This window comes from Pholis gunnellus (genome assembly GCF_910591455.1).
Source record: "Pholis gunnellus genome assembly, chromosome: 13".
Classification (NCBI taxonomy): domain Eukaryota; kingdom Metazoa; phylum Chordata; class Actinopteri; order Perciformes; family Pholidae; genus Pholis; species Pholis gunnellus.
This window is the reverse complement of record NC_136540.1, coordinates 10,663,269-10,689,809: the sequence shown is the minus strand read 5'-3', so window position 1 is coordinate 10,689,809 and position 26,541 is coordinate 10,663,269. Positions and strand designations below refer to the sequence as shown.

Sequence of the window (26,541 nt, the reverse complement as noted above, 5' to 3'; positions counted from 1 at the left end):
CATTTCCATTTGTTCTTGTATTAAAGATTTAAAAAAAGAGAAATAAACATAAACGGACACGCAAATGTACTTGTGGAAAAAAGGTAAACATTATAAACATAACAATGATACATCAACTTAAATATAGATCCAATTATAAGCGATAGCAAATCCTAACCTATAATAAAAGGAAACATGAACAAATAAACACAATACAGTGTTTTGGTGAAGGTGAATCTTCAGATGCATTGCATTGTTTTCACGGCAAGTATTTATTACTTCACATTAACTGAGCTCATTCCCCCCAATAGCCACAGTTTGGGGTCCTGCCTAATTTACAAATCCTGTTATCTTTAACATTAATGCAATTCTATGTTTCCCAAATTCTTCTATCATTGGGCAATTCCAAAGCATATGTAGTAGTTTCCTGTTGTCATTCTACATCTCTGACACATGGGAGAAATGTTATGAATCTTATTCATCATAAGTATAGCCTAAATCTGTTTCCCATTTTCAATTTGTGGATGTTTTAGTCATAGTCAGGTCATTTTCTATTAATGAAAGCCGGCCCGTTCTCATTGCCAGTGCGTCAAATACCGACGCTTTGACACACTCCTCGCCGTCTGATATTGACACACGATGCAACCTTTAGCGTCCGCATGTTACTACAAAGCCATTATTAGACGTTCAGAGAAAATGCTCCGAGTGTGTTATGATGTAGTATAAAGGCCGAAAAAACATACAGGGAGGGCTCAAACAATCACAGGAAGACCTGGAGACCATTGTTAGAGACCGGTGTTACATTAGTGATGTTTGTGACTTGTTTTCTGTACTTGCGTTACGTTGTTTACGTTTTACTTAGTTTACGTACTTATTTTAGGCCCAAACATGATGTTATTCCGCAACCTAACTGGTTTTGTTTGAATTCACAGCGATAGCCAGGTGTTCTGTGCGACCACGCAACGGGTAGCCCAGTTAAAGTTACGCCAAGGGGTCTAACAAAGCGTCCGTATGTGACGAGATGGAATGAGAACGTGCCGTGATACCATATATAGCAGATGTTAGTCCTTTAGTTGTCGTTGTACGTAACCTATTGTATAGGTATGTTTCAAAAGAGCCATTGTTTTTCTTTGACGTAATGTCTAATTTGTAGGTATTGTGCGTAGGAAGGCTGCATTTTTCAGTTACTTGTCGGTAGTCAAATGTACTGTTAATAAATCAATCATCAGCCGGTTGGATTTTTCTGGACCTAAAGCCCATGGAGTATAACTATTTGTCTTAATATTTCATACACACACTACATTTAATACTAAAGTGCTGCACAAATGCTGTAGCGTGTTGTAAAGTGTGATTTATCTTTTCTACTTTTCTACATTGTGCTTATGTGTGCATGATCTGCTGTACAGCTGAAACTAATACAGCCCTGCAATAATCAGGGGTGTGTATTGTTAAGAGGATCTAGTCTGTAAAGCTGCAGTTAGTTAAGCTGCATGTCATTCGCTGTCCTAACACTCTTACCAAAATGTTTTGCCGGCATTGCCCAATGCATTTCTAGGTTTGCATGTAAAAGATACCACTGATAGCTCTGTGTAGTTTACATGGTATGTTCCTCCATTCCGTTTACCCACACACTATTTTGGAACTGTAACAAGTAGCAGCTTGACCCCTTTGTTCGATTTGATTTTTTAAATGTGGTTAAACACAAGTATATGACATCTGTGGCATATAAAAGTGAGAGCACATAAATAACATAGATGTGATCAGTATGAGTAATGAGCTTTGTCCAGGCTAACCCGTGTTTTTTTTCATTTACAGGCCAACCTAGCATTGTGCTAGTTCATATTAAAGCCAGCACACTAAAGCAAAGTCCCACAACTGCAGTGTTAGATGTGTAGGAATATAATTAATATCAATAGTTTGTAAATAGCACAATGTAACTTAACAGTTGTCTAATACATCCAGCTAACGCAAGGCAGCATAATCATTATCAACCAAATTGTGCCCCTCATTCATACTTATTCCAGGTCGTTTCATTTGATAGCATGTATCTTGACTCTAGCGTTAAACTGAGCCAGGCACTGCAGGTTTTATTTGAAAGTCTCGCTCCTCACTTTGGCCACGTTCAGCTTCGCCTGTCATACCCGGTGCTCCTTCACATTTTCTTGGGCCAGAAATTTGACCATGGCCTCACTGCTACTTTCATTTTCTTGTTGTTTCTGTACCTTGGCGTTTCTTAAAGAGAAAGAAAGATTATTTGCCATTAGCAGCATACGTAGTTTGGACAAACAAGTCATCTTAATAATGACAGCTACAGTGATGTTAAATAATTCCATGCAGCCAGACCTCTGTTTTGTTAAATTCACAGAGGTTTAGAGAATTGACAGCACTATAGTTCTTTCGAAACCTAATGGAGTATCTTTATTTGAGTCAGATTGACAATAGAACTTTCTCAACGTGTACAGTTTGACTTGTCATACCAAGACAAGCGCAGGTGTAACAGGTATCAATGGTTGCTCCGATGTTCCAGGACAATCTATAAACTGGGAGCCCGGGGTTCCTGCCAAAGAAGACAAGGAAATGATCTTTTGATGAAGATAGATTACAACAAATATATGCAAACACAGGCTCATGTTAAACTATCAAATCTGTCTTCTCATACTGGCTGCCAGTGTCTCAAGCAGATCATGTTGTATCTGATGAATCAGAATCAGAATCAGAACCATTTATTGCCACGGTATGTTGCATACAAGGAATTTGACATGACGGGTGATGCACGACATTAAACAATCAACAATAATCAACACAGTGCGAAAAGTAGAAACATATTAAAAGTTACAGTAAAATATAAAATAAAGTGAAATATAAAATAAAGTGCACAAACGAACAGATAACAGGACTATAAACAAGTGAGATGTACAGTAAGTGTAAGATGATTATATTCCGTTTTATTACCTTTTTATTCCAATTGTAATGTTGTGTTAAAAATGTTACAGCTATATTGCTCCAGAGTTCATATTGGGTTTATGGAATTCCAACAGGAATTGTGTGAGATTTGTGGAGATTTTCTGGATTACACTCCTAGAACACCAAAAAGGAGAAAGTGAAAACAAAGTTGTGTTTTGACAGACTACAGTGGGCTAAAAACCCTGGATTACACTCGACATACTGATATCACAACAAAAGATCCAAAATTATTCCCTTTGATGAGTTACAGCACTGTTTGCTTGTGAAAGCTCTGGATATGACACAAAACTAAGTTGTCATCACTTCCTAATTCTGCTCTAACGTGCTTCACCACAGAACTAAAACACTACCAGCCGTTATGAGTGGTTTAACATGAGTTTAGTTCTACATGAGTGGTTTAACCACTCTACTGTGACAGACATTTTCCACACACTTTTCTGTCTAACATGCCCTTTGATTTCACACACTCCAAAGCAATGCTTTGGATGATTATGAATTGACATGCTGTAATCCACAACTGTGTCTGGGTTCATGGAGAATAATGGGATTACTCTAAATTCAGCCGGATAAGAACAACGGGAACAAGTCTGCAATGCCATGCAGTTGAAAGCTCGTAATTTTACTCAAATTGCAGTCAATTTTTTAAAGAACTTAAAAAACAGTTCTCAGATCTTGGGGACTGGTGAGGTAATAGTCTGCAAAGGACCATGTCAGTGAAAAAGGGGGCCGATCGTTTGATCGTTTCCGGCTCAATATGCATCGTGCATTTAAAACCTGTTTTGAGCTCCTTACAGTGTTCACACACGTATTAATAACCACTAATAATCTTTTTTGTATAAATGTCAGGTTATCAATACAAAGTTGTTCTATTTTTAAAGTCCTTTTGTAGGTACAATTATTAGAGCAAACAGGGAAATATATTATTACGAATGTGGTTGATATTTTCTCAGTTCATCTGCTTGTTCCGCTGAATGAGAGCCAGGCTCTTACTTACTGCTAACTTTTATTAACCACGGCTACATGCATTCACATTACAAGAAACAAGTCATCATGTTCTGTTTCATTAAAAGAAACCCTGTTGTTTTATATAGTACTCCATCATTGGTATATATCTATGCTACAGCTGCAACACTGCAGCTTGCAGAACAGCTGGCTGAAATCAGACAGAGGAGCAGGATTGGGTCGGCTGGTGGTGGCGAGAATGCAGATTAGTTTTACAGTTAGTACATAATGTCACAACCAATAATCTCCATTAATCTCTGGTTTAAATTCATAAAATGGGATGAAAGCTGCTTTTGGAGCAGCAAAACAGAATTTTGACTGTTTTCAGGAGGGACACATGTCTTACGGGTTTGGTGATAAAATTGCATTTGGATTTGTCTGATGCTATCAGTATTATGCCATGAGATCATTTGGTATTTGTGTGTGATTCCACAGCTGCATCCACAAGGCCTGAATGAAGAATATACCTTGATATTCCTATGGGAAGATGAAGACAGCTCATGTAAACACCTTGAAGCAATTATTTTACCACGTTACTAAGATCTTATCTATTTGTGATGGATTATTGCGGGGTCTAACTTCATTATTGGAGGGTTGTTTGGACATTTGATTACTGTTGTGAGTATGCCTTTCAATCACAGATGTCACAAGTTCCATTATCTGCGAAATAACTTGAGGTTTACATTACATTTCTAGAATACCTAGAGCATCAAGCTGTATTTACATCCAGCCTTCACTCCCTTCATCTCATCTCTCAGATAAACGGTTGAACAGGAAACACAGTCCCTTGCATTGAAGTTGCAAGCACAATAAGAATACACTGTCAAAATGCGTAGATATTTTTGTTAGTTGCAGAACTGAAATTTATGAAAAGATTCATAATCCTTTTATGTAGTTTAGCTATTTGTGCGTTGTCCCTACTGTCACTGCCCATCAGCAAGCAGCTGTTTGTTCAGTAACAACCAAACCTCTATTTATTGACTATAACTGTACTCTGAAATGACAAAGAAGAATTTACAGTGAATGTCACACTAAACAGAACAGGGGTCCAACAAAAAAACATTGCAGTATTTGTCTTTAGCTTCTGTGATCACAGTTTACACCCCGTCTCTCTGCTTTTTCAACAATTAGGACTCCATTTTTCAGCCCACTGAAGAATGTTGCCTTCACCACAATGAGGCAGTATATGATCAGGATCAGGAAGCCGGAGAAACACCGAAAAGTTGAAAGGGATGAGTCCGTTGGGAATGCCACAGCAGTTGTTAGACTCCCTGCCCCTGCGGCTGGAGCTGTGTCAAAAACACTCAAAAGCCCACAGTCACGGCACAGGCTGTGAGATATGCACAGGATAACAACTGTGAAAGCCACGGCCATTTGGTTTGTATTTTGTTCACAAAAGGAAGTCATCTTTCTGGTGTTACTGCTATGCTTTTAATACTGCAGTTGGCTTTAAGCCGCTGTGTTCTTTTCTTTTGACTAAACTAACCATAATGTTGTCCCTCAGGGAGAAGCCATCATGTACAGTGTTGGACTGAGGTCAAAAAGATGTCCAGTAATAACTCTGAGCCGTTGTGTAGATAGAAAAATCCCAGGCTGCCTCCAGTGCTGTATATATTAACCAAAAAACAAAGGAGCAGTAACTTTTACATGCAACAGTATTAGATTAAATGAATACATTTCAAACATGATGTCCTCAATACAGTTTTCTTTCTTTTTTTTAATTTCAATAAACATTGAACAAAATAAGGAAAGTGCCAAACATTAAAATATCACTGCAGATGAATCACAAAAAAACGTAGACGCTGAGCAGAAACCTGCTTTTCCCAAACTGATGCAACTGTTCCATGGGTTCATATTGGCCTGCTCTTCACGACTTGTATCCTTCTGCTTCGTGAAGGCAGTTTAAGTTTACCCTGCCTTTTGAATCATTCAGTCATTTGCAGCTATCTTGGGCTGCAATACTCTTCTTTTACAGGCTGCAGCCAGTGCATGTAATTAAATATTTAACATGTTTTTTTCTGTGCACAGCATGAAAGATTGTTGACAAAATTAACCCCTTACAGTCACAAATAGTAACAGTATTAAAACAAGAAATCAGGGAAGTTAAAAAATAGGCAAATGTACTGTACAACTAACTTAGGTGTACAGAAAAGAAGGTCTTTTTGTAAAAAAACAAACAAATCAATCATTCACCTCCATTTATAAAACATTATTTTCTGTCTGTTTTGGCATGGAGTCTGGAATGTGTTTTATTCAGAAAATAAAGTATTTATTGCCCTTGAGCTCTACTACACATATGTGACTGAAAGATTGACTAATATTTGGGTTAAAACGCTGCTAATCATTTCTTTCAGAGCTATAAACATTCTTTCAAATGCATTTGGCTTTGTTTACATCTATTGAGCGCTTCATTACTAACCCTGTTCAGTCCGGTTATCCGGCTCTGGATCAATGCACGTAAACGGCATAACTCTGAAAAGCCCGATCTGAAACCTGATCAAGCCGCTTTGCTCCCTCTAAAAGGAAACTGGTTACTGTGGCATGTGAAATCTTTTTCTACCCACTGGTGGTGTTTGTTATCTCTGCAAACTCATACTGACGCAGGGTTAGTTTCGCAGTTGATGGATACTTTTTATGAACAGTATAATTGCCCATAACACCAGGCTTGTTGTTGGGGACTGTCAAGATCACACAAATTACTGTTGAGATCAACATTGTTTTGGCATGTTGATGTAACCTACTATTGCTCTGTCCAAGGAAGGAGGGTGAAGCTGGCGGGCACACATTTTCATGTTCTTTCACTTCTTTCTAGCTGTGGGCGTAGCACCACAGAAAACACATTCCATAATATTCCATAAACTGGTTTATAGATGTCAACAGTGATCCTCAAACGCAGGGTATCTAAGGTTTGTGTAAACAGCTTAACGTCAACGTCAACCTCAGCTTTAGTTTATTTATAGTGCAATGTCACACAACATTTTAAAGAATAAGTGCATTGTCTTGTTGCCAATGTCAATGAAAGACACAAGTTAAAACTTGAGCAGCGTTGCAATTTCGGTATGCTACGTGTCTACATTTCTGATGCGCGTTTGTGCATCTTATTGTGTTTGGTTGAGAGGTGCTTTGGTGATGCTGTTTAAAAGTGTAAATGTAAGTCGGCGCTGTTTAGAATACGAAGCTTGCAGAATTGATTCATTACAGCAGTTTGTGCACGAAAACCTGCTCGTCAGTTATTCATTTGGGCTTCCTCTTTGCAGCGGCTCCTCACCGGGGTGTCAGGTAGATTCACAGGAAGCAGCGTGACACTGCAGGACAGTGCAGGAGATAGCCTTTTCACTGCAGACTCATTCATTTACCAGAGGCCCCCCAGGCCACTTCTTCACTCTCGCCATGCACCCGTTTCTGCGTCAACTCCTGGTTTTATTGCTATATTTGAGAATGTTATGTTAACGTCATGATTACAATATCAGAAACGGCGGTGTTTAGGCCATTTTTTTACATCATGGTATGGTAATAGTTTGTTCTTCCAATACAGGAAACTGAGAATTTACTGGGACTGGCATGCTACTTATATTCAGATACAAAACGGTGTTTACCCAGATATCCTACCTTTACCACCTTTTTTAAAACATACATGAACCTAAAACTCTTTATTAATTATATTTGTCTGCATCAAGTTTAGCTTCAGGGAGTCTCAAAAGGTACAGAACATTTCTTCCCAGGTCTGTGTAGATGCTTGCCAGTGCTTGGGTGTGTTTTTCTTTGTATAATTGTCTAAATTTCAGTGCATCCGTTATAATTCGGTGTCGGCAAGCTTATGCATGTTTTCCTGCGTCAGTTGTGAGATGGCTAGTTTTTCTGCATTTGCGCAGCATGATCAGATCAAAAAAGCATGATCAAAAAAAATATCATACGTTGAAGTGAGTGTTTGTCCAAAAGTGTAATGTAACTGTCTTTTATAAATGTCCAGAGAAAGCTGACAGTGTCCATGACAGGAACTTCAACGAAACGATAGGGAACAAAAGGACCATGGGAAGGGCAACTGTGTTTGTGTGCAGCGTGCCGAAGTGTTGAAAAGAGGGGCTGCCGGCACTCCTGCTGGGCGCCTCCTGGTGTGTTTAAGGGACGTGTCCGGCCATGTTCACCCCACACACACAGCACATATCCTGAGAGAAGGTTTGTTTCCTCAGGTATGTTGTAGGTGTGGATTGATGTGTGTCTTAACATGAAAAGACTTTAAACAGAATGGAATGGCTTGTTAGCAGTGTTTGGAAGTGGACCAAGAGAAAAATCATGTTTCCCTCAACAGTGGAGGGGTCTTCTACTTTGAGCCAGAGTTTTGTTTCAGCAGACTCAAGAGAATACGTGCTTTCATAGCTGAGCGGAGATGAATTGCCTAATTCTGTGGTCCGTGATTGAGCGATACCTTCCTCAACGTAACACAGAGGAGGAGCTGATAAAAGATTATGACACTGCTGACTCATAGAATGACTTGTAAACAACTCGACCCACACATTCCTGGATATCTACAGTATGTTTGTGGATATTTAGACACATTTTGATTCACCGTCGTCCCACTACAGGATGACCAGATACTTGACACCCACAGCGCCCCATGCGTGCTGTCTGTGTTCCTAAAAAACTGTGACGCCGTCAAGTTGTAAAGTCCTGGAGCTCTTCCAGAGTGACTGATTTGGGAATAATAGCAAAATATCCCCACAGGGGCGTCATCTATATTCATAAGGGACATACTTAAACTTCACAAACAACACACTTGATGGTTAAATTCACATGCAAAGTACAAGGGACAAAATACCGTTGCTAAGTTAGACAATATTAAGTTCTGATAAATAAAGATAAAAGCATGCGTGTCTGTCTGTGATTACTCCGGCATGTATGTGTGCGGGGGTGAGTGTTTTGGTAGTCGGCTGTTACTCTATCCTTTACCCTTGCTTTCTTCTGACCTTCCACCAGTGCTTCTGCTCGTTATTGTGTTGCTCTAATCTGGAGGGGACAGGACTGGGTGCAGAAGTGTATTTATCTTCCTGCACAAATAGGACCTCTTTCCGTCTGGTCCCTGCTCAGCTTGTTGTTGAAAGATAGTGAGCAGCATAGAGCAAGCTTCAGTATGTGCGCGTGTTTGTGTGTGGGTGCGTGCACGGGTGAACTGAGATGTGTCCCAGCTGGCCCACAGACCAGCACACTAACCATCACCTCACTGCAGCAAATGCAGACAAAAGAGGAATATATCTCCCTAGTGATATTGATAGCCCTTAACTCCGGGGATGTTTTACCCTAAATGAGAAAGTAACATTCCTCACAGAGGTCTGTTGTACTTGTAAAAGCGAGTAAGATCAGTGTTACAGAAAGTCCCTGTAGTGTGAGCCCTGTAGCCCCGTTTCCGCTTTTCCTCCATCACATCTGTTGGGATGTGTGCTTTTGCTACGCATTGTCTAGGCATGTTTCTTTTCATTCCCTTGTTGTCTTCATGACATTAGGATTGCAAGCAGGCAGTTATCATACAGCCAATGGCCAAGGGCCAGGAAACCGCTGCAAGCAAGCCAGCATTGCAAAAAAAAAGAAAAGAAAGTAGCATGAAAACTAATACAAAGGACATCTTCTCTTTTTTTATCCTGTGAAAAGTCTATAATGCCATGCTGATAAAACTATTGGTCAACAGTTTGAGTTTATTTTTTGCAGTCAACAGGTTGACACTAACCTGTGCTCCACTCAGTCTGCAAATATGGTTTTGTATTTATTACTGTATGCCATTTGAGCAACAATTAATACTCTGTTGGCTAAAACTCAACTATTAGATTTTAGGCTAAAGCTTTTGCACCGCTCCTCCTTCGCTAAGCTGCTCAAACCGCAGTGGCTTGCCTATTTAGAACAATTACAGCTTTATAGCTTTATCCTCCTTCTTAGTACCGGGGTTGTCAGTCACTGGTGCGCTTGGCGATGAATTTAACTGCTTCTGGAGGGGTGGCAGGGTTTTTTGTGGTTCCTCTGCAGTCATCCTGTCGCTCTGAGATGACCCAACCACGGTTCTGGCTTCCTGTCAGCCATGCCTGACTTGCCAGATCACAGTGTGAGGCCATCACGGCACCGTCCGCCGAGGCCACTCTCTTGCCCACATATCAAGCTCACTCAGTTTGAGACCGCCTTGATCTGGGCTAATGCCGCCAAAGCGTGATCTGAGCTTACACATGCGTAGTGGCCTGTTTTCCAGGAAAAGCCATTGGTGAAAAACAAACAAAGAGATAAGACAGACTGTCGATAAGCCCAAGCTCAGCCATGAGAGGCAAAAAGCAGAAATGCAAATGATTTGACCAAGAAGCTGCTTTCACTCTGTGTGACACTCCTCACAGTGTCCCCATCGTGACATGTTTATGCTGCTCTAAAAGCACATTCTGGAGATAAAGGACAAGTGCAGAGCGCAGAAGGAATTTGATTTGATGTTGTGAAGAATGCCAAGCAGAGAGCGGATGCACGCATGTTTTTGAAGGGGGGGGGGGCGGTTACTGATAAGAGCACAACCTTCCCTTGTTTTGCCTCGTAGTAATTTACACTACTGCAGTTTAAAGTGAATTTTAGAAAGTATGAAACGCTGATTGATGATTGAAGTGACATTCATCATGGACTTATTTCAATCCACAATTTAAATGTTTATTTACGATTGTAGTCATGGGTTCTGCTCGAACAAATTTGTGAAGGCGTTGCATTGTGTATAATACAGGGTCATTGTGTCCAAGTGTTGCATGTACAGACAGTTACAACATATATCATTTATGGCTATTCTGAACATTGAAAATTCTCTTTTCAAAAAAACTCGGTAGCTTCTTGGATTTTTATTCACATATTTGTTTCACACATGATATGCAATGACGACATGTAAGACGTATAAAAAGTTTAGTCAGTTGGGTTTTGAATGACAAATGTGTGCGCAATGGAAAAAAAACACAGTCGCAACAAGCCCGCTATGCTGTGATTCAGACGCGGTGTCCTAAAAGTCTGTTTAGTAATTGAAATACAGGGGAATGGTTTGTATTAGGTCCACCAGGAGTGGAAATCGGGTCCATTTTGAACGCATCAATGACCCATGTGCTTCTTCTATTTACATGTGGATGCACCTGTGTGTTTATATGCGTATGCGTATGTACGTGTTTGAGGGGGTATGTTTGTGTTTGAGTGTGACAGTGTATACTTTGTCGGCCCGAGGACACTTAGATTGAGTGCGTGTTGTTCTCTCTGGTGAGAGCACACATATGTGTTTGCATGAAGACCTGGTTCTATGTGGGTGTGTGTTTGATAAACTGTGAGAGCATGTGGGAGACTGTTTGTCTATTCATCTGGGTAAGAGCAGGAGAGAAAGAGCAGAATGAGGAGGTGGAAGAGATCTGCTTCCAGCCTCCTATCTTCAAGTCAATCTGATCACAGTCACACAAACCTCTTTATCTCTCCCTTGGACTGAAGGGAGGGAGACAGGCAGAGAGAGAGAGAGAGACAGACAGAGAGGAAGAAAAATAAATACGTTTTAAAGAGGAAAAATACAGAGTGAAAGAGAGTTTCAATCAGGCGGCCTTAAGAAGATAGAGCAGATTTATTTTTTGTTTAAGAGGATCATCAAAGTCATGCTCAGACAGCATCTGTCATTGAAGATTTTTGTGCTATTTCGGTATCGCAGCAATAAGCTATTATTGTCCAAATGAGAGGCTCTTTGTTATCAGTGAGGAAAGATATAAATGAGGATGTAGCACGTCAACTTCGATGCAAAGTTTTATCACCAATGTTAACCAGCGAGGGGGACATCATTTTACAGTGTTCGCTACTGCGGCCAAAGTGGAAGTTGAGTTTCAACCGACATCCTCTAAAGCCTCTGCTATGTGCTCGCACACACACATCGGACACATACAGGGCACGCTCTCTCTTGCATACTTCGTCATTCATTCAGCCATGACTGATTGCATAAAGAGGCGTCAATTTTCAGTCATAAAACTGAAAAGCACACAATTGTGTCTCAGCATGGGCGTGTCCGTCTGTCTGCCGGCAGAACAAGAAATAGCACAAAAAGAAAATAAATCAACATGAGCTTAATTGCAGGTCTGACTCAAATGCATGGCTGTCATTTGTGATGCAGCTCAGGCAGCCGTCCAGATAAAGAAGACGATCAGTAAGAGTTTGGAGGCCACGGGGCTGTGTGTGTGTGTGTGTGTGTGTGTGTGTGTGTGTGTGTGTGTGTGTGTGTGTGAGGCTGCCGTGGTGCTGGCCTGTTATTGCAGTATCATGCCCCATTGGCTGATGAGTTGCTATGCTCATCACTTGCTCCTCTCAGCCCCGATCAAACCTGTCACAATATGAGTCAGTGTGGCCGTAAGTGGGAAAGATGCCTCTTACCATTAGATCAGTCAGTTATCTGACACATCGGTCAGATTTGATCCGAGCGAGGAGCCACATCTGAACGCAGGGAGAGGCTCTGGTGGTGTGTGATGTGCTCAATAGTGACAGATGGAGGCTGGGATAGAGCTGGAGAACTGAACAAACTGAGAGGCTAAAGAGCTGAAATCTCATTTTCTCCGTGGCCTTGAGAGTGGAGCATGCTCAGTGCTGATGTTTGTCATGTCTCCCTCTCCGAGATGCTACTGCAGTGCTTCCCGGCAGGCTTGGCACAGGCTTACCCCGTGGACATCTCTCTTGTGGAGCGATACAGTGGCCAGGCTGCAGCTGCTCAGTGGATACCGCTCTCTCTGTGTTTTCTTTGTTTCGCTCTCTGTTTCTCGGGTTTTCGCTCTGCCTCTCTTCACCGCTCTCCCGTGTTACCCCTTCTTTTATTTAATGCCACTCCCCCCCCCTCATTGTATGTCTTACACATTATCTTCTACTTTCTCGCTTGTGTCCTTTTTGTTTCGGGTCTCTCTCTCCCCGTCTCTCATCCTCAATCCGCCCTTCCACATCCCTCTCACATACTCTAGTTGCTACCCTTAAGACTGTGGTTACCATGGTGACAGCAATGTGCTGCGGAAACGTCAAAGAGCTGTATCCACCCGGGATCACTTCCTTGTTTAACACTTAAATGCTTTCTTGCTGTTTTCTCGTATGATTTTTAGCCAAACAGCCATGCGTGGTTTGAATTCGCCCATCCGTTTGCTATTTGGTAAGCGAGACGCTGGATGTGATATCTGGTCTCTTTCTGCGCTCCTGATCTCAGCTGTTGCTGAGCAGAGTCATTAGTAACACTCAGATCTGGAATCTCAGTTGACCTTGAGGATAAAGCCCCTTCCTCGGGCCTCCAGATGTCACCGACACCGATTTGTGTCGTGTCTGTCCGTAAGGGGGCTTCACCAGCCTGCCCAGTGACACACGTCCTCAGTGTCTCATGTTGTGCCATTTATACAGAGAGCCACTTGCACAGACTCTATGCATTTAAACAGAAAAGCAGCAAGACTGGCATTATCAAGCAGATTGTATTTAACGCAATCTCCTGTCTGTACTACAACAGATAACTGCTGCTGGATGTGCAGCTTTTTATTTAAGTAATCGGGCCGCCTGCATGTGTTATTCCAACATCACACCTCAGTGCATGCTGAAGCAGATTCCTTGTTGGAAGGTGAATATTAGCAGGTGGGGCTGTTTTCTGTCATCTGATGAAGAGGACATTATTTTCATTGCCAAATTTCTTTTTCACACTTTTTACCCTTCCCTTTTTCTTCCCTCCTCTCTTTTTTTCCCCCTTGTCCTCTCCATTTATTTATCTTAGAGGTTGTCCCCCCCCCACCACCCACCACCACCACCACCACCATACCTCACCTCTGATAGTCAAGACCACAGACATGTGTTAAAAGCAGGCACTATATGCTCCTTTAAGCCTCCGCCACCCACCCACCCCCACCCCTATACACTTTGCAAAAAGCAGACAGATGTAAACAACACAACCTAATGGCTGTTTAGCCATTATGTCTAAAAAGATAAACTCTGGTGCCTGTGAAAGGGCAGGAGTGCTGTTGAGCTGTATCAATGTGATGATGTGCAGGTATGCTGTTGTTAGGAGGGAGCTGCTCAGCTCCATCATACAGGAAAGCTGTCTCCCCTTTTTTAGGGGGGGCAGCGAGGAGGGATTTGGAGGCAGGCAGAGATGGGGCCTGTGGAGCATTTATGAGCAGAACTTTTAGGGCTTGGCCTCATTTTTCTTTTTTTTTCTTTTTTTTTTGTGTGTGGATGTGCTCCTCAAGTGATGCTCCTCCCACACTGGCCCACTGTGCCCCTCCACCTCCAGACCCTGATCCGAGGACGGCCCCACGGCTGTTGAAAAACAGCAGATGCTTTTGAGTAGACTAGAAAAAAAGAGAAAGAGATTTAGATGCACATGTCCATAACCATATTTGTGTCTGGGTCTGAAAAATGGCGTTCATTTCAGACACTCCACAAGCTCAACCTTGTTCAAGGCTCTTGGACAAAAATAAAGTCTAACAGGAACCCATTTCCTTCCCCTTTCCTTGTGTGTGTGCCTCTACTTTTTGCATATCCATGTTTTATGTAACTACCAAGTGGGACACAGCTGTGGCGAGTTGTGTTCACAGAACTCACACATTTTAGCAGCCATACGGCTACATGATGCAAATTTGAGAATCCTTCACAGTTCAGCAGCAGCTCGACAAGTTTGTGAAAACTTTGAGACAAGAGCTGAATATTGATGTCCAAACTAACCTCGAGGTTAACCTGTTCCCAATGCTCCTGCAGCTATATGTGCAGTACACCCTCATAACTCATGTCAGCTAATGTTACATTTCACTAATTAGCATCTTGTGTGGCTCTTCTTGAAGGAGCAGGTTGAGAATAGCTGTGAGCAGCACACAGATGGTCTAAATCTACATTCCATCATCCTGAAAGTGCCATTTCTTCTGTCCTGACGTCACAGATACTCACATTTCTGACACATACATAAACCACACTCCCACCCAGAGACACGCGGGCCTGGGAACGAGTCTCATCTTGTTGAGACGTAGAGGAGGAAGTGAGTGTTGAGGTTGGGGGGAGATAGGGCGGCAGGGGCAGCTCTCTGACACACCGTGGCCCCTGCCAGCCCTCAGTTACCTCTGCTGACAGATTAGATCATCGAGAACAGCCACCGGGACGAGAGGAGAGAGGAAAGAGCAATTTGTTTGTGGAGTGGGAAAAGCCCTATATTGGACCTGAATGGCGTGTCAAACCTCGGCTTCGGTTTGACCCCTCCAGTTGTGTTGCCCACAGATGGGGCTTATGCCATTGAGTGTGCTGACCTGTTGAGACATGACCCTTCTGCTGCCCTCTTTCCAATCCCTGCTTCTGCCGCCGCTTCCAAAGAAACGTGTAGTCTCCTCGGAGGGCTGAACTGAGACCAACCCTGGGAGGGCCCCGCAGATGACTCACCCACAGATTTCTTTTTTTCACTCTGCTGTAGTTTCGATGCATTTTTATTTTGTTGCCACTTTAGGACAGCCGAGTTCAGTCAGCATGAAATTTGAAAAAAACCTTACTTTGATACAGCAGCTTAACATAATACTGCGATCATCATGTAGTCACAGTTTGGGCCACGTCACATGAAGACAAACAGACGGGCTGTGGCGTTGTTGTTGAAGTCATGTTTGCATTAGATATTGTCTCAAATATTCTCTTGCTGTATTTAAGTCAGGCAGGGAATCGATCGCCACTCTTTGAAAATTCTGTTCTTAGATTTGGGCTTTTTTTCTTCCGCCACACATGTGCTGCTGCTGGCCTTCAGCTCAGTCTTGCCCCACCTTTATACGCGTCTCCCCTTGCCCTACTTTCCTCAAACTTTCTATTGACATACATAGAAAGTACAGAAGGTTGAGATGCCCAACTTTCAGAATAGAAAAAAAGGATTTGACTGATTTGCAGAAGGCCCCGGACTGGTAAAGCTTGGTTTAATAGTTCTATATCCTTGCTGCTGCGTGGACATTGATGACACCTGGCTAACAGAGACAGTGAAAGAGCGAGATGCAACCACAAACAAGCTGCAACTCGCCTGTACTACTGAGAGGGGGCTGACAGACAAGAGAGGTGAGGAAGGGGAGCAGCAAAGGAAGCCAGAGATGATTTTGTCTAATTTTGCAAGCAGCAGTCTGTTGCAGATTGTGATCTGACATTCGGCACCTCACACGCCGCTCTCTTGCACATGTCCACAGAATCTGTGCTCGGCAAATCTGAACCAGATGTGAAATGTTTTGGGACCCCGACATCAACCTGGCAAGGGGCAAATCTCCGCCTGAATTATCTGGGTGGGGTCAGCAGTGCAGAGGGGACAACTTAAGTGGTCTCGCTGCACTTTTCTTGCGTGGCTCATTAGAAAAGAGAAGATGCTCCCGAGGTAGGAACTAGAAAAGTTGGCTACAAGCAGGGCCAAGGGGAGCTTGAATGGGAAGACTGCAGATTTCTGTGTGGACCACCGGGTCTCTCTGTCTGTCCTCAGCGGTGGCTGCAGGGCCTGGCAGAGCCACTGCTAATCTGATAGATCTAGTAAGGGAACAGTTGATTGCCTTAAAGCAATGGGAAATGCCTTACTTGCTCCCTCCCTCTTTCTCCCCTCCCTCCCTCTGTATTCTCTCCCTTCTCTCCTTGGAGTGTCTTGAGCAGTGCCTCTCTACCTTTCTCTCCCTGTTTTACTCCCCGCTCCCTCCTCCCTCTCTCTCTCTCCCTCTGCCCTGCTGTGAGTAGGTGGTTCCTTGCTTTACTTGATTGGTGTGAGTCTATATAGCAGGAGAGACGCTCTAACAGGCTCAGAGTCTGGTGGTGCCCACTTGCCACACGTTCCCAATAGGACTACCTGGGTTTTTTTCTGTGTCTTCTCCTGAGAGGATTTACTTTCTTCTGACAGCATGACGGAGAGCAAGAGGAAAGATAAGAAAGGGAGAAAGAAGGGCGGTAAGAAAGGACAAAGGGATCCAACAACAGGTAAAATTAAATTAAAGGTGGTTTCTGTGTAACATTGTATGTATATACAAATACATATATGTTTTTGTACATTACATTTGTGTGTGTGTGTGTGTGTGTGTGTGTGTGTGTGTGTGTAGGAGACAGAGAGAGTCTTGGAGAGAAAGAGTGAGATTAAGTTTGTGTTACTCTTTCACGGAAGTATGGGACAAAGTAAGTATCCCCTTGGCTCGTCAAAGCGTGCTGCTAGGTTGTCACGTGGATTGGGCTCCCGATGGGGACAGCGTGTAGAGGCACATCTGATTTTGGCAGCACTTTGGAATTGCAAGGAAGTGAAACGATATGACTTGATTACAAAAATCAACTAAAACTGAAGTTTCAGCTAAACCAGCTCTGGACCTCACACAGCTAAAGCACAGTTGTATTATAAGCTCTCTGAAAAACGAATGAATGGCTTCAACCGTGCTTTAAGGATTTGTGTTAATTCATGGCATAGTTTTCACAAATGTTCTGCCACATATCACAGGTTTGAACGTTTTTTTTTTCTTCTCCATAGCAGTGATGTACGTATAGCGGAACACAATGTTTCATTCCACACTTTGTGACGGGGTTAACAGTTGCTCAAGTTGCTTTCGTCTTAATTGTGAGTATGTGGTGAGTCATTCAACATAAAAGTCTGTCTGTACGTTAGCTGGAAGCTACTTTGACATTGAATTGAAGCGCAGCTTGTCTCTCAGAGTCTTGAACGTAGCATTGTGCTGGCTCAGTGGTGGATCCTACAAGCTGCAGCATGTCACTGTAGTTTGACCTCAGGTCACGGGGAAGCCCAACCCCCGTTTCAGTGACATTTTAAGGACAATACCATGAGTATCACTGCAGCGACTATGACTGCTCATTCTTGGTGTGAACATATGCTGTAACTTAGACAGCATCTCTTGATGATGGTAGCCATTTTGTACCTGCTGATGTCACTACTGTCAGCTTCCAACAGATAAACCTCAAGACTGGCTTTAGCGTTTTTTTAAGATCTTTTTTTGCAGGCGTTCTAGATGCTTAACTCATGCCTCTTTTCAGCTTAAATGTGCTATTGTAGCTGTTTCTGGCATCCGTGGTTCATTTTTGTGTTTTATTACTCATGAAAAGTTGAATATACATAATTGCTGGTCCTCGTTCCAAGTTTGATTGTGATCTATAAACGTGCGATAAACAGCTCCCCGAACTACAAGAGACACAGAATGTGCGCAGAATATTTTTTTGGCGTCTTTGTTAATCAATGAGCACAGCTGCCGTACACAGAGAGAAGAGGCGCGTGAGATGAACATAGTCAGGTTTATTTTCTCTTTTCACAAATTCTAAATAAACTATACTTGTCTATTGTTTAATTTCACCAATACGCATTTAACATTGTAACTGCTGTTCATCAGTCAGCTGATAATTCTAATGTCAGTTTTAACAGGCTTTGGGAGCTTTTCTCATTGTTTGTTAGATTAACAGTCTAGCCCCAGAGACATGATAGGAAGACAGTAACTAGGCGCATGGTCAATGGCAACTGTAAAATACCACAACATCGATCTAAATCAGCTTTCTCCATAAAGAGCAGTCAGCCCATTACCAACTGAAATCCAATTCATTCCAGATAAAGAATATTTTACTTCAAAGGTTACGTGCTGGTTAAAAGCAAACCAGAGCTGTACCAATTTTCTAGCTGATTGTACTGTAAATTAAAAAGGTGTATTGTGGTTTTATGATCTATATTTTAATTAAACTGTACATGTAAAAGCCCAAACAGGGACAAGATTGGATAATTAGCAATAGATATAAACTGTCTTTGCAGCAAACGTCTTTGCAGGGCTATGTTATATGGCATTGTCCCATTCAATACATTCAAATTTCAAAATTATCCAGAGCATGATACTCTGATCTGGAATCATCAATTTCCTCATTAATGAGATGTGTCATCATCGTGGGTGAATGGGGTAACCTGTGTGAAACGTCATGCTTACTACCCTTAGTAAAATGGAGCTTTCAAAGTAGGCCATGATGACAACATTGGGTGTTGCTTGTTGTGTCTGCACTAGTCGTACTTCACGTGTGGTGCGTGAACGCATCAGGTGCTCTGGGCCTAAGGCTCCCAAAATGGGTCATCCGAAATAAAAGGAGAGGAACTAAACACCACTTTTAAAGATGGATCCTCTACCCACTACTTCAGTCTGATCTGGCTCTTTAATATATGTTGCCAGCCTGTAATTATTCACAAATGACATCACGTTGTTGAGGATGTGGTTTATCAATAAATCATGTTCAAAAGAAATATCAAACCTGGAAACAAGTCTGCACAACCAGAAGTGCGGCTATGCGTGATATCTCTAGTAGTTAAAATATAAAGCATCAGAACAGTATGCCGGCTTCCTGTATACTACCTTTATTGTCTGCTCTGTTCAAAAGATAATCAAAGATCCTTTAGCTAGCTAGTTTGCTGGTGTTCTGACCAAGCAGCTCAGACGAACCCAAATGTAGTGAAATCTGCTCAAACAGACAAATGGAGGTTAGCGCCTGTTTTGTATCTTGGCATGGACATTGCGTACATCCACCAAAATATGGATATATGATAGTTTAGTTTGGACAATTTTCCCATTTGTCTGAAAGTGCTACCTGACAGTTATATTTAAGCATCTGAAGGTAAGAAAATGAAAGGCACATGTGTGTGGTTTTGTTTCCAGACATAAGATGATGCTTCCCTGAATATTGATTGCAGTCAAGTTGTTTAGCACTCAGTAGTCGTAGTTGCTAGTATGGCTGTCATATGCTTTACATTTTTTAATTTGTTAAAACTCTAGACTTGATATTCATTGCAACTACTTCAAGATGTTATTTCTACAAACTTTTTGCATCGATGCAACAGTACGTTGCATTTTGGATAATGCGATATACAATGTATGTTTGCGTGAACGTGTACATGTGCTCGTGTGGAGTCAAAGTACAATTGTATGTAATCTAGCCCATGGGCGCTTCGTTGAGGGTGTTAGGCTGTCAGTCAACCATCACCGACATCGCAGGAACGAGACAGTATTGTCTCGTTCCTGCGATGTCACTGTACCATACTTTCCCAGAGAACTTAGTTTCATACCTTTTATTAAAGGAGATTATACAGCAGGTACTTCTCAGCTATAATTGCCCTTTCACTGGCTATGACGTCACCTGGATTTGGAACAGAAAGTATTTCCAAAGTGTTGATTTATGGATTTCTGCTGCCTCCAGTCTCTCGTTTTTTTTAAAGGCCTGTGTATTGTGGCTGAAAGTTGACACTCTTTTTAAATAATGTTTCAGGGCTTTTCTAATGAAGCAGGCCGAGGGTTAGAGAGGGAAAATACCCCCGACGGTTGGAAAAACTTTGGTATGAATAAGACAAGGAGAGTAGTTAGAAATCCCTATACAGTCTGCCTGAATATCCTTGTGTTGGTGATAATTTCGTAATCCTTTCACTTCTACCATCCATCTTATATTCAAGACAAAACTCAACAAGTTTGTTTTCTGACTGGGTTTGCGTGCGTAGTGACGGTGGTAATAATTAGCTGTGGAAGCGGAGAGTAGGCTCCTTCATGTTGTGCCAGATGCTTCTTTATCATGTACTAACACCTACCACACCTTTATAATTGAAATAGAGCAACTCAAATTATTCATCAACAACCAATAGACAGAGGAGGTGGTGATGCCTCAGACAGTCTCAGCTGACGATTCAGGTATGATCTTGCTTTTTATAATTGCTCTTACAACATTGGCTTTTAGAGTGCTGGTGCAAAAGAACACCTGGAAAACTAATCAGAAATCCAGCTAGTACAACTTCAACCGGCCTATACGTTCAGCATTATAGTGCCTATAAAACACCTGGAGATCCGTGCACGGAGAATGTTTTGTGTTAAGTTTGCTGTCATAGTCTCAACATGGCGAATCAAAACCACTAATTGGTAAGCAAACTTGAAGGGTGGTTCTCAAAGGAAATGTCTCGAGACAAATTAAGAATGAAACTTTTGAAATCGCTGGTTTACCAAAGAGCTTCCATGTAATGTTGTGAGTGCATGTTCTACACATAGATTTGCAGTGCTGTTAGCGTTGACCATTATCGACAATTACTTTAGAAGTGACCTTCACTTCATTATACCAACAGATATTAAATACACATATCTTTCAAGACATTAGATGTAGCATGTTTGGTGTGTCCACTTTTCCCTATCCTTCTCTTTTTGTTTGTTTCTTTTGTAAATTAGTCGGCAGTATTACACAATAATGCCTGTTGATCAATGTCAGAAGCCCGGGTTAGAAAGAAGGCAGATGTAGTTTTAATCCAAATCACTGTGTCCATCTGATTACACATCTAGCAGAAGCAGAGCAACAAGTCCCCTTCTCTGTAACTGTTGAATTGGAATACAGGATTCCATCTGGATTGATCTACCAACTCATGAGAAACATATCTCTTTGGCTTTCTTCCCCAGCCTGTAGTTAACATTGTCTCTATGCAGTGAACATCCACAAAACTTATAGTTGTTTATCTAATTGTTTTCTGGAAATATTCATAAGTAGTCACAATAATCATTATTACGAAAGGGCAGTGAGACCACTAAAGGCTAGGACTTATAACTGAGTTTCTACTTAGGTTGTGCAAAAGTAATATAACTTTAGTCTTTTGACAGTTTGCAATGAAACGTAATTTTGTTTTGGGCAGAAATCATTTTGCTGTAAAATTATAGATTTTGTGAAGGTTATTGAAGTTTAACACATGGTAACTTTGGACTGTGTTGTTTTAGCACTACAAGATGTGGTGGCCATAGAGATGATTGTTAGCAAATATGTTCTCCCTTTATGATAACTTGTTGTCATTTAGTTATCATACGTAGGCCTGTCATGATAATAAATTGTGTTGCGATAAACAATATAATTGTCATTTTATGATACTGTTATAATGATAATATATTGAATCAAGGAAAGTCTTTTAAAGTGCAGTGCACTATTAATTCTTCAAAATATTCCTGCATTAGAATTGGAATGTGAGAACAATATTAAAATAGATGAAATAAACAAAACATAAATTAATAAAATGGACTCTCAGGCTCTGTTGACAAAGTGTTTGTCTAGTTAAGTTTAGTCTATCATCAAAAATGTTTGAGGTCATGTCCATATATATTATTGTGACAGGCCTAGTTATACTGAATATTGAATTGTCTTGAATATTCCAAAACATTCAAAAATAACAGTTCACAGATAAAACTGCAATATTGATTGCTTAACCAATGAGACAAACGTAGAAACGGTTTTGTAATCACTGTGTGGAGGAACACCTATTCTCTGGCAGGGATGTACAGAAACACAGTGATTGTGGTCGATTGGTAACATTTTGGTTTCAACATGTTGAGGGCACCAAACTGACCAGTTCTGCTGCTTGTATGCAAATATAAATGATTTGGCTGCTTTTGTTCCCAACTCACCCAAAGTGAAACCCTGTTAGTAGCATGTCTGCAGAGTTTAGTGAAGGAGAAGGAGAGTGTTTTCAGTAACATGTAAACAATATAGCAAATCATTATTCGTGGAAAGTACAGTATATTGGTTGTGGTGGGAGGCTGTTGAAATGATCTGTTTGAGCAGATGTTGTGTTACAGTGACTCAAGTGCAGTGTCTGAAGACCATTCCCACATGCAGAACCCATTTCTCTTGCTGTCTCGCCATGTAATTTGTCTTTTGACAACGTGCAGTGAACTGACATATCACCAGAGTAATCAGGGATACTTTGTCTAGAAGGGGAAATACAAAGGCATGCCTCAGATTCCTTTTCTAAGCCCCTGGAAGTAAAACAGAATTGTTAACTCAATAATACGAGCAATCCATTGTTAATTCATCAAGTGACTTTGTTTTTGAACCTCTCTCTGGGCTGAGGTTTCCAACTGTTACCCAAGGCAAGAGCTGTTGACACGCCGGTTAGGCTTCTATTCTCAAATTTGTTTTTTATAGTCCATGTCTGCAGCTGCCCCTCCGCTTCAAAAAGAGAGAATCAGGCTGTTGTTCGGGCAGGGGTTTGTCGTTGCTGCCTGACACTTTTTCCACTGGTGTAATGGAAAATGAGATAACCATTTGTCTCGGAGAAATTATTCTATTTCCAATGATATTGACTCTTTATTATGTTGTTGGAAAACATTAAAGTAGAGTTGGTAAAATGAAGATGCTTTATCTCGAGTACGATGGACTTGATCGTGTTGTACTTAAGTTTTTTCCATCAAAGTATCAACTTTATGATACTCTGTTTTTTGAATCTATCATTCCAAACATGAGAAACTACTGTAAATCACAGACCACGCTGTCACGGTACATTCTTTTATGATTTTTAGAAGTTTATGGATGTTGAGAGGCATTCGTCTTTATTAATTTATTTTATGTTGCGCAGATTAAGGAGCTGGAAATACTTGGCATGACCGTGAAGACTAATCTTGATGCAGTATAATGTTAAACATCTGTATCTGAAAGCTGGAGTGTCTGATGGACTCCCGTGTCTTCATTAGCATGCTGTAGATGGAGCAGACCCTCTTACACATCTGGCTTGCTGGGCTGATGAGAAGAGCAGTCCTGTGTTTCTGTAACTATTCCAGGCAAGGACAAAGTTTGTTTAATTTGCTTGGCAAGGACAAAACTGTGTCCAGACGAAATACAAAATATTCTTACTTTATGGCGCAAACTCATTCCTGCCGATCTCTGACTATGAGTGACGCGGCATTGCTCGGGCATTGTGCTGGGTTTTGTGTGTATGCAAATCATGTTTAGGTGCAGTTTTGAGAGCATGGACATTTTGTAAGACATTAAATACAGCGGTATACTTTTTTTTCCTAATTAGATTCAAAGAAAAGTTTTCCTGCTTAATTAAGTTTTGAAACTTTAGAGCAGCCCATGAAAATGTGTGATTAAGCTGCTTTTCAAACATCTGTGTCATTACGTACAGTACAACTGATTCAGTTAGCCCGCCTAATGTGAAAATTAGGAGGATCAGCAGACCATGGAGCATTTTGCAGTCTGATCTTTATTTAACATCAAGTCCCATATAGTCAGTTGCATTTGTTAAATACCAGTAAATGTTTAATATAGAACATCTGGAGTATTAGGAGTCTCATGTTCAGTATATGGTCTTGCTGGAGGCTATCGATTAACCCTCGCCATGCAGAGTTGATTTGAAATGGCGATACACGGCATGTGTGCTGCCCATATAATGTTATGATTTCAGCCTTTTTAAAAAAAAAAATGGTATTGTGTTAAACCCTTTTGGGACAGTGAAATCTCCAACTAACAGCTGGAGCAATCGCAGCACAAAGATCCGTCCTGATAATAAGGTCATTAAGGTTACAAAGTGTCATGACACAAATGCACGTCTGTGTTAGAATCTTTGTCTTTGTTTTCCAAACGCCATGAATATCGTCCCTCACATTTTCCAACAGGAAGCTACTCACAGATAAAAGTCCACTGTCTTACCCGCTACAGAATAATTTTAGTAACAAATAGATGCTATTGAACTAAGAATAGTTGTTTTTCCATTGATCTGAGCTGTTTTTGAGCTATTTTAAATTTGACATCTTCCTTATCTGTGCTTCCAATGGAAAAGTGTACGTCAGACAGGCAGCTCTTTTAGTAGATGTGGTGTTCAGTATTTTGCATTAATTTACATGTCCAAATGTCAGTAAACATTAAAGGTCGTCAGCGCTGTCAAAGATCACTCCATGATCATGCTACTGTACAAATTAAGCTAATTCCAATAGCATATGTATTTCTTAAATAATCTAGGCAAACATCTACATATCTGGGCATCAGACCTCAAAGTGAGACAAAAAATGTATATGCAGTAAAAAGATGGATGATGGTAGACTTTTGATCTGCATCAACTGAAAGTTGTTCAATGTCAAAGAGATCCACGGCTGTAACTGAGAGCTGTAACCTCTGGCTCCTATCAGGAGTATTAGTGCCAGGCGACCAGAAGTGGCAGGTCTCACAAGACATACTCACATGGCGCAGTACTTCACTGCGGAGCTCTAGAATAGACCCGTATGTGCCGGACAAAGCTCTTTGCATTGTGATCACTTGTGTATGTGGCTTATACAGTGAGCCGAGTTTGAATCAATAATAAACAACAGAATGCAGAATCATGAGAATGACTATTTCCCAATAGCTAACGTATGTGCTTTGTCATGGCAGCGGAAAATGTGAAGTATGAAAATGCTGTTTTAGATCCAACTGCACCCCAGAAAATAACTGTCCACTTAAATCCCAGAAGAAAAAAGAAAAACACAGCATCATTTTTTTCTTTATTTTTTTCATGCAGACTTGTCGTCATTACCAGGCCAGTGAAGTAGGACAGTCTCTCAAAAAGGAGGACGACAGGGGATTATTTTAGTGCACCTCTATTTCAATGTTTAATTGAAGTCGTTACCTGTGTAAACTCTTCACGTTGCTTGTCATAGTGATGAGGCACAGCAAACAGCTGTAGTTTGTAGGATCGCTCAGTTTAGCATATGCATGAAATTGTATATGTTACACGTAAAGAGAGGGAGTGTTTGTGTGTAAGAGAGGGGGGGGGGGGGCATCTTGGCCAGCCCCTGGTTGACCCTTGTTCACCCCTTCTCTCTCCCTCCGCCCTGGATGAGTCTTCTCCTAAACATGTGTGCAGCTGTCAGCTGGCAAGTGTTGGTGTGTGTTGTGTGTGCGTGTATGTGCGTTTGGACAAAGATCATTTTTCATATTTCAATTAGGTTTTTTTCTCCTGAGAAACAAACTGTACGGAAACTAGGGAATATACCGTTTTTTTTTAAGACTACATTTTTCTTTTCAAACATAACATGTAATAAACAGTACAGTATACGATATGACCAGGCTCAAGAGAATAAGAAAGTTGTAAAAATTGACGCGAGTCTTCAAAATGTGTGATGGAACAGGTTTTATAGTTTTGCAAAGTGCTGTAGCAGATGAAAGAGTTATAATAAAAGAAGTTTCTTTTTGATGTTTTCGTCACAACAAACTAGCTATTATGGCGTCAACGTTTTAGTGGCTTTTCGTGCCGAACCCGTGCCTTTAATTGCGCATCAGCTGGTGCTTGCAAATTCATGAGCTAGTGGATGTTTGCTAAATATTGCTTCAGGTGTTTTTATAGCAGCAAAGACGGAGTGAAATTCAGCCTGTTTATTAGTCTGAGGCAAAGTTGATAATGTCTCTAGTGACAACATCTGGTGGTCACATGAGAGAGTTGTTGGCTCAGTCCGTAGAGATGATGATTGGCTCCTCTGCTCTGTCCTTCTTTGTCTCGCTGTTTTTCCTAAAACACCAACACACACAAGCCTAAATGAACTGTGCAAACCAAACCATAATCAAGTGTGTGTCTATGGTGGTTAATAACATTGACTATTTCTCGTTCTCTCCTTTTAGCTGCGGCTCCCAAGTTAAAACCAATGAAGAATCCAATAACAGTGGACGAGGGAAGCAAGCTCATAGTTAAGTGTGAGGCCACAGGGAACCCAGCGAACCCCACCTACAGATGGTACAAAGATGGCAACGAGCTGAAGAAAAGCCAAAAAATCAGAATACGGAACAGCCTGTGAGTATAAGTCACCCATGTCCTGTAAAGCTAACGCAAACAGTGTCAGATGAAAAGAG

At 41.3% G+C, this 26,541-nt stretch overlaps 1 protein-coding gene across 2 annotated transcripts in view; it reads left to right on the top strand.

Annotated features, from left to right (window-relative positions):
- nrg2a (neuregulin 2a) overlaps nucleotides 1-26,541 on the top strand; it is a gene marked incomplete at its 5' end in the record, with an annotated part of 65,485 nt that overhangs the window by 5,053 nt on the left and 33,891 nt on the right. The window contains 2 exons of one of the 2 annotated variants that reach the window (XM_079171380.1): nucleotides 16,710-16,890; nucleotides 26,314-26,482. In XM_079171380.1, coding sequence (XP_079027506.1) covers nucleotides 16,815-16,890; nucleotides 26,314-26,482 — 245 coding nt within the window. Of the gene's footprint in view, nucleotides 1-16,709; nucleotides 16,891-26,313; nucleotides 26,483-26,541 lie in introns of those variants that run through there. The other variant, XM_079171379.1, reaches the window with a different exon arrangement.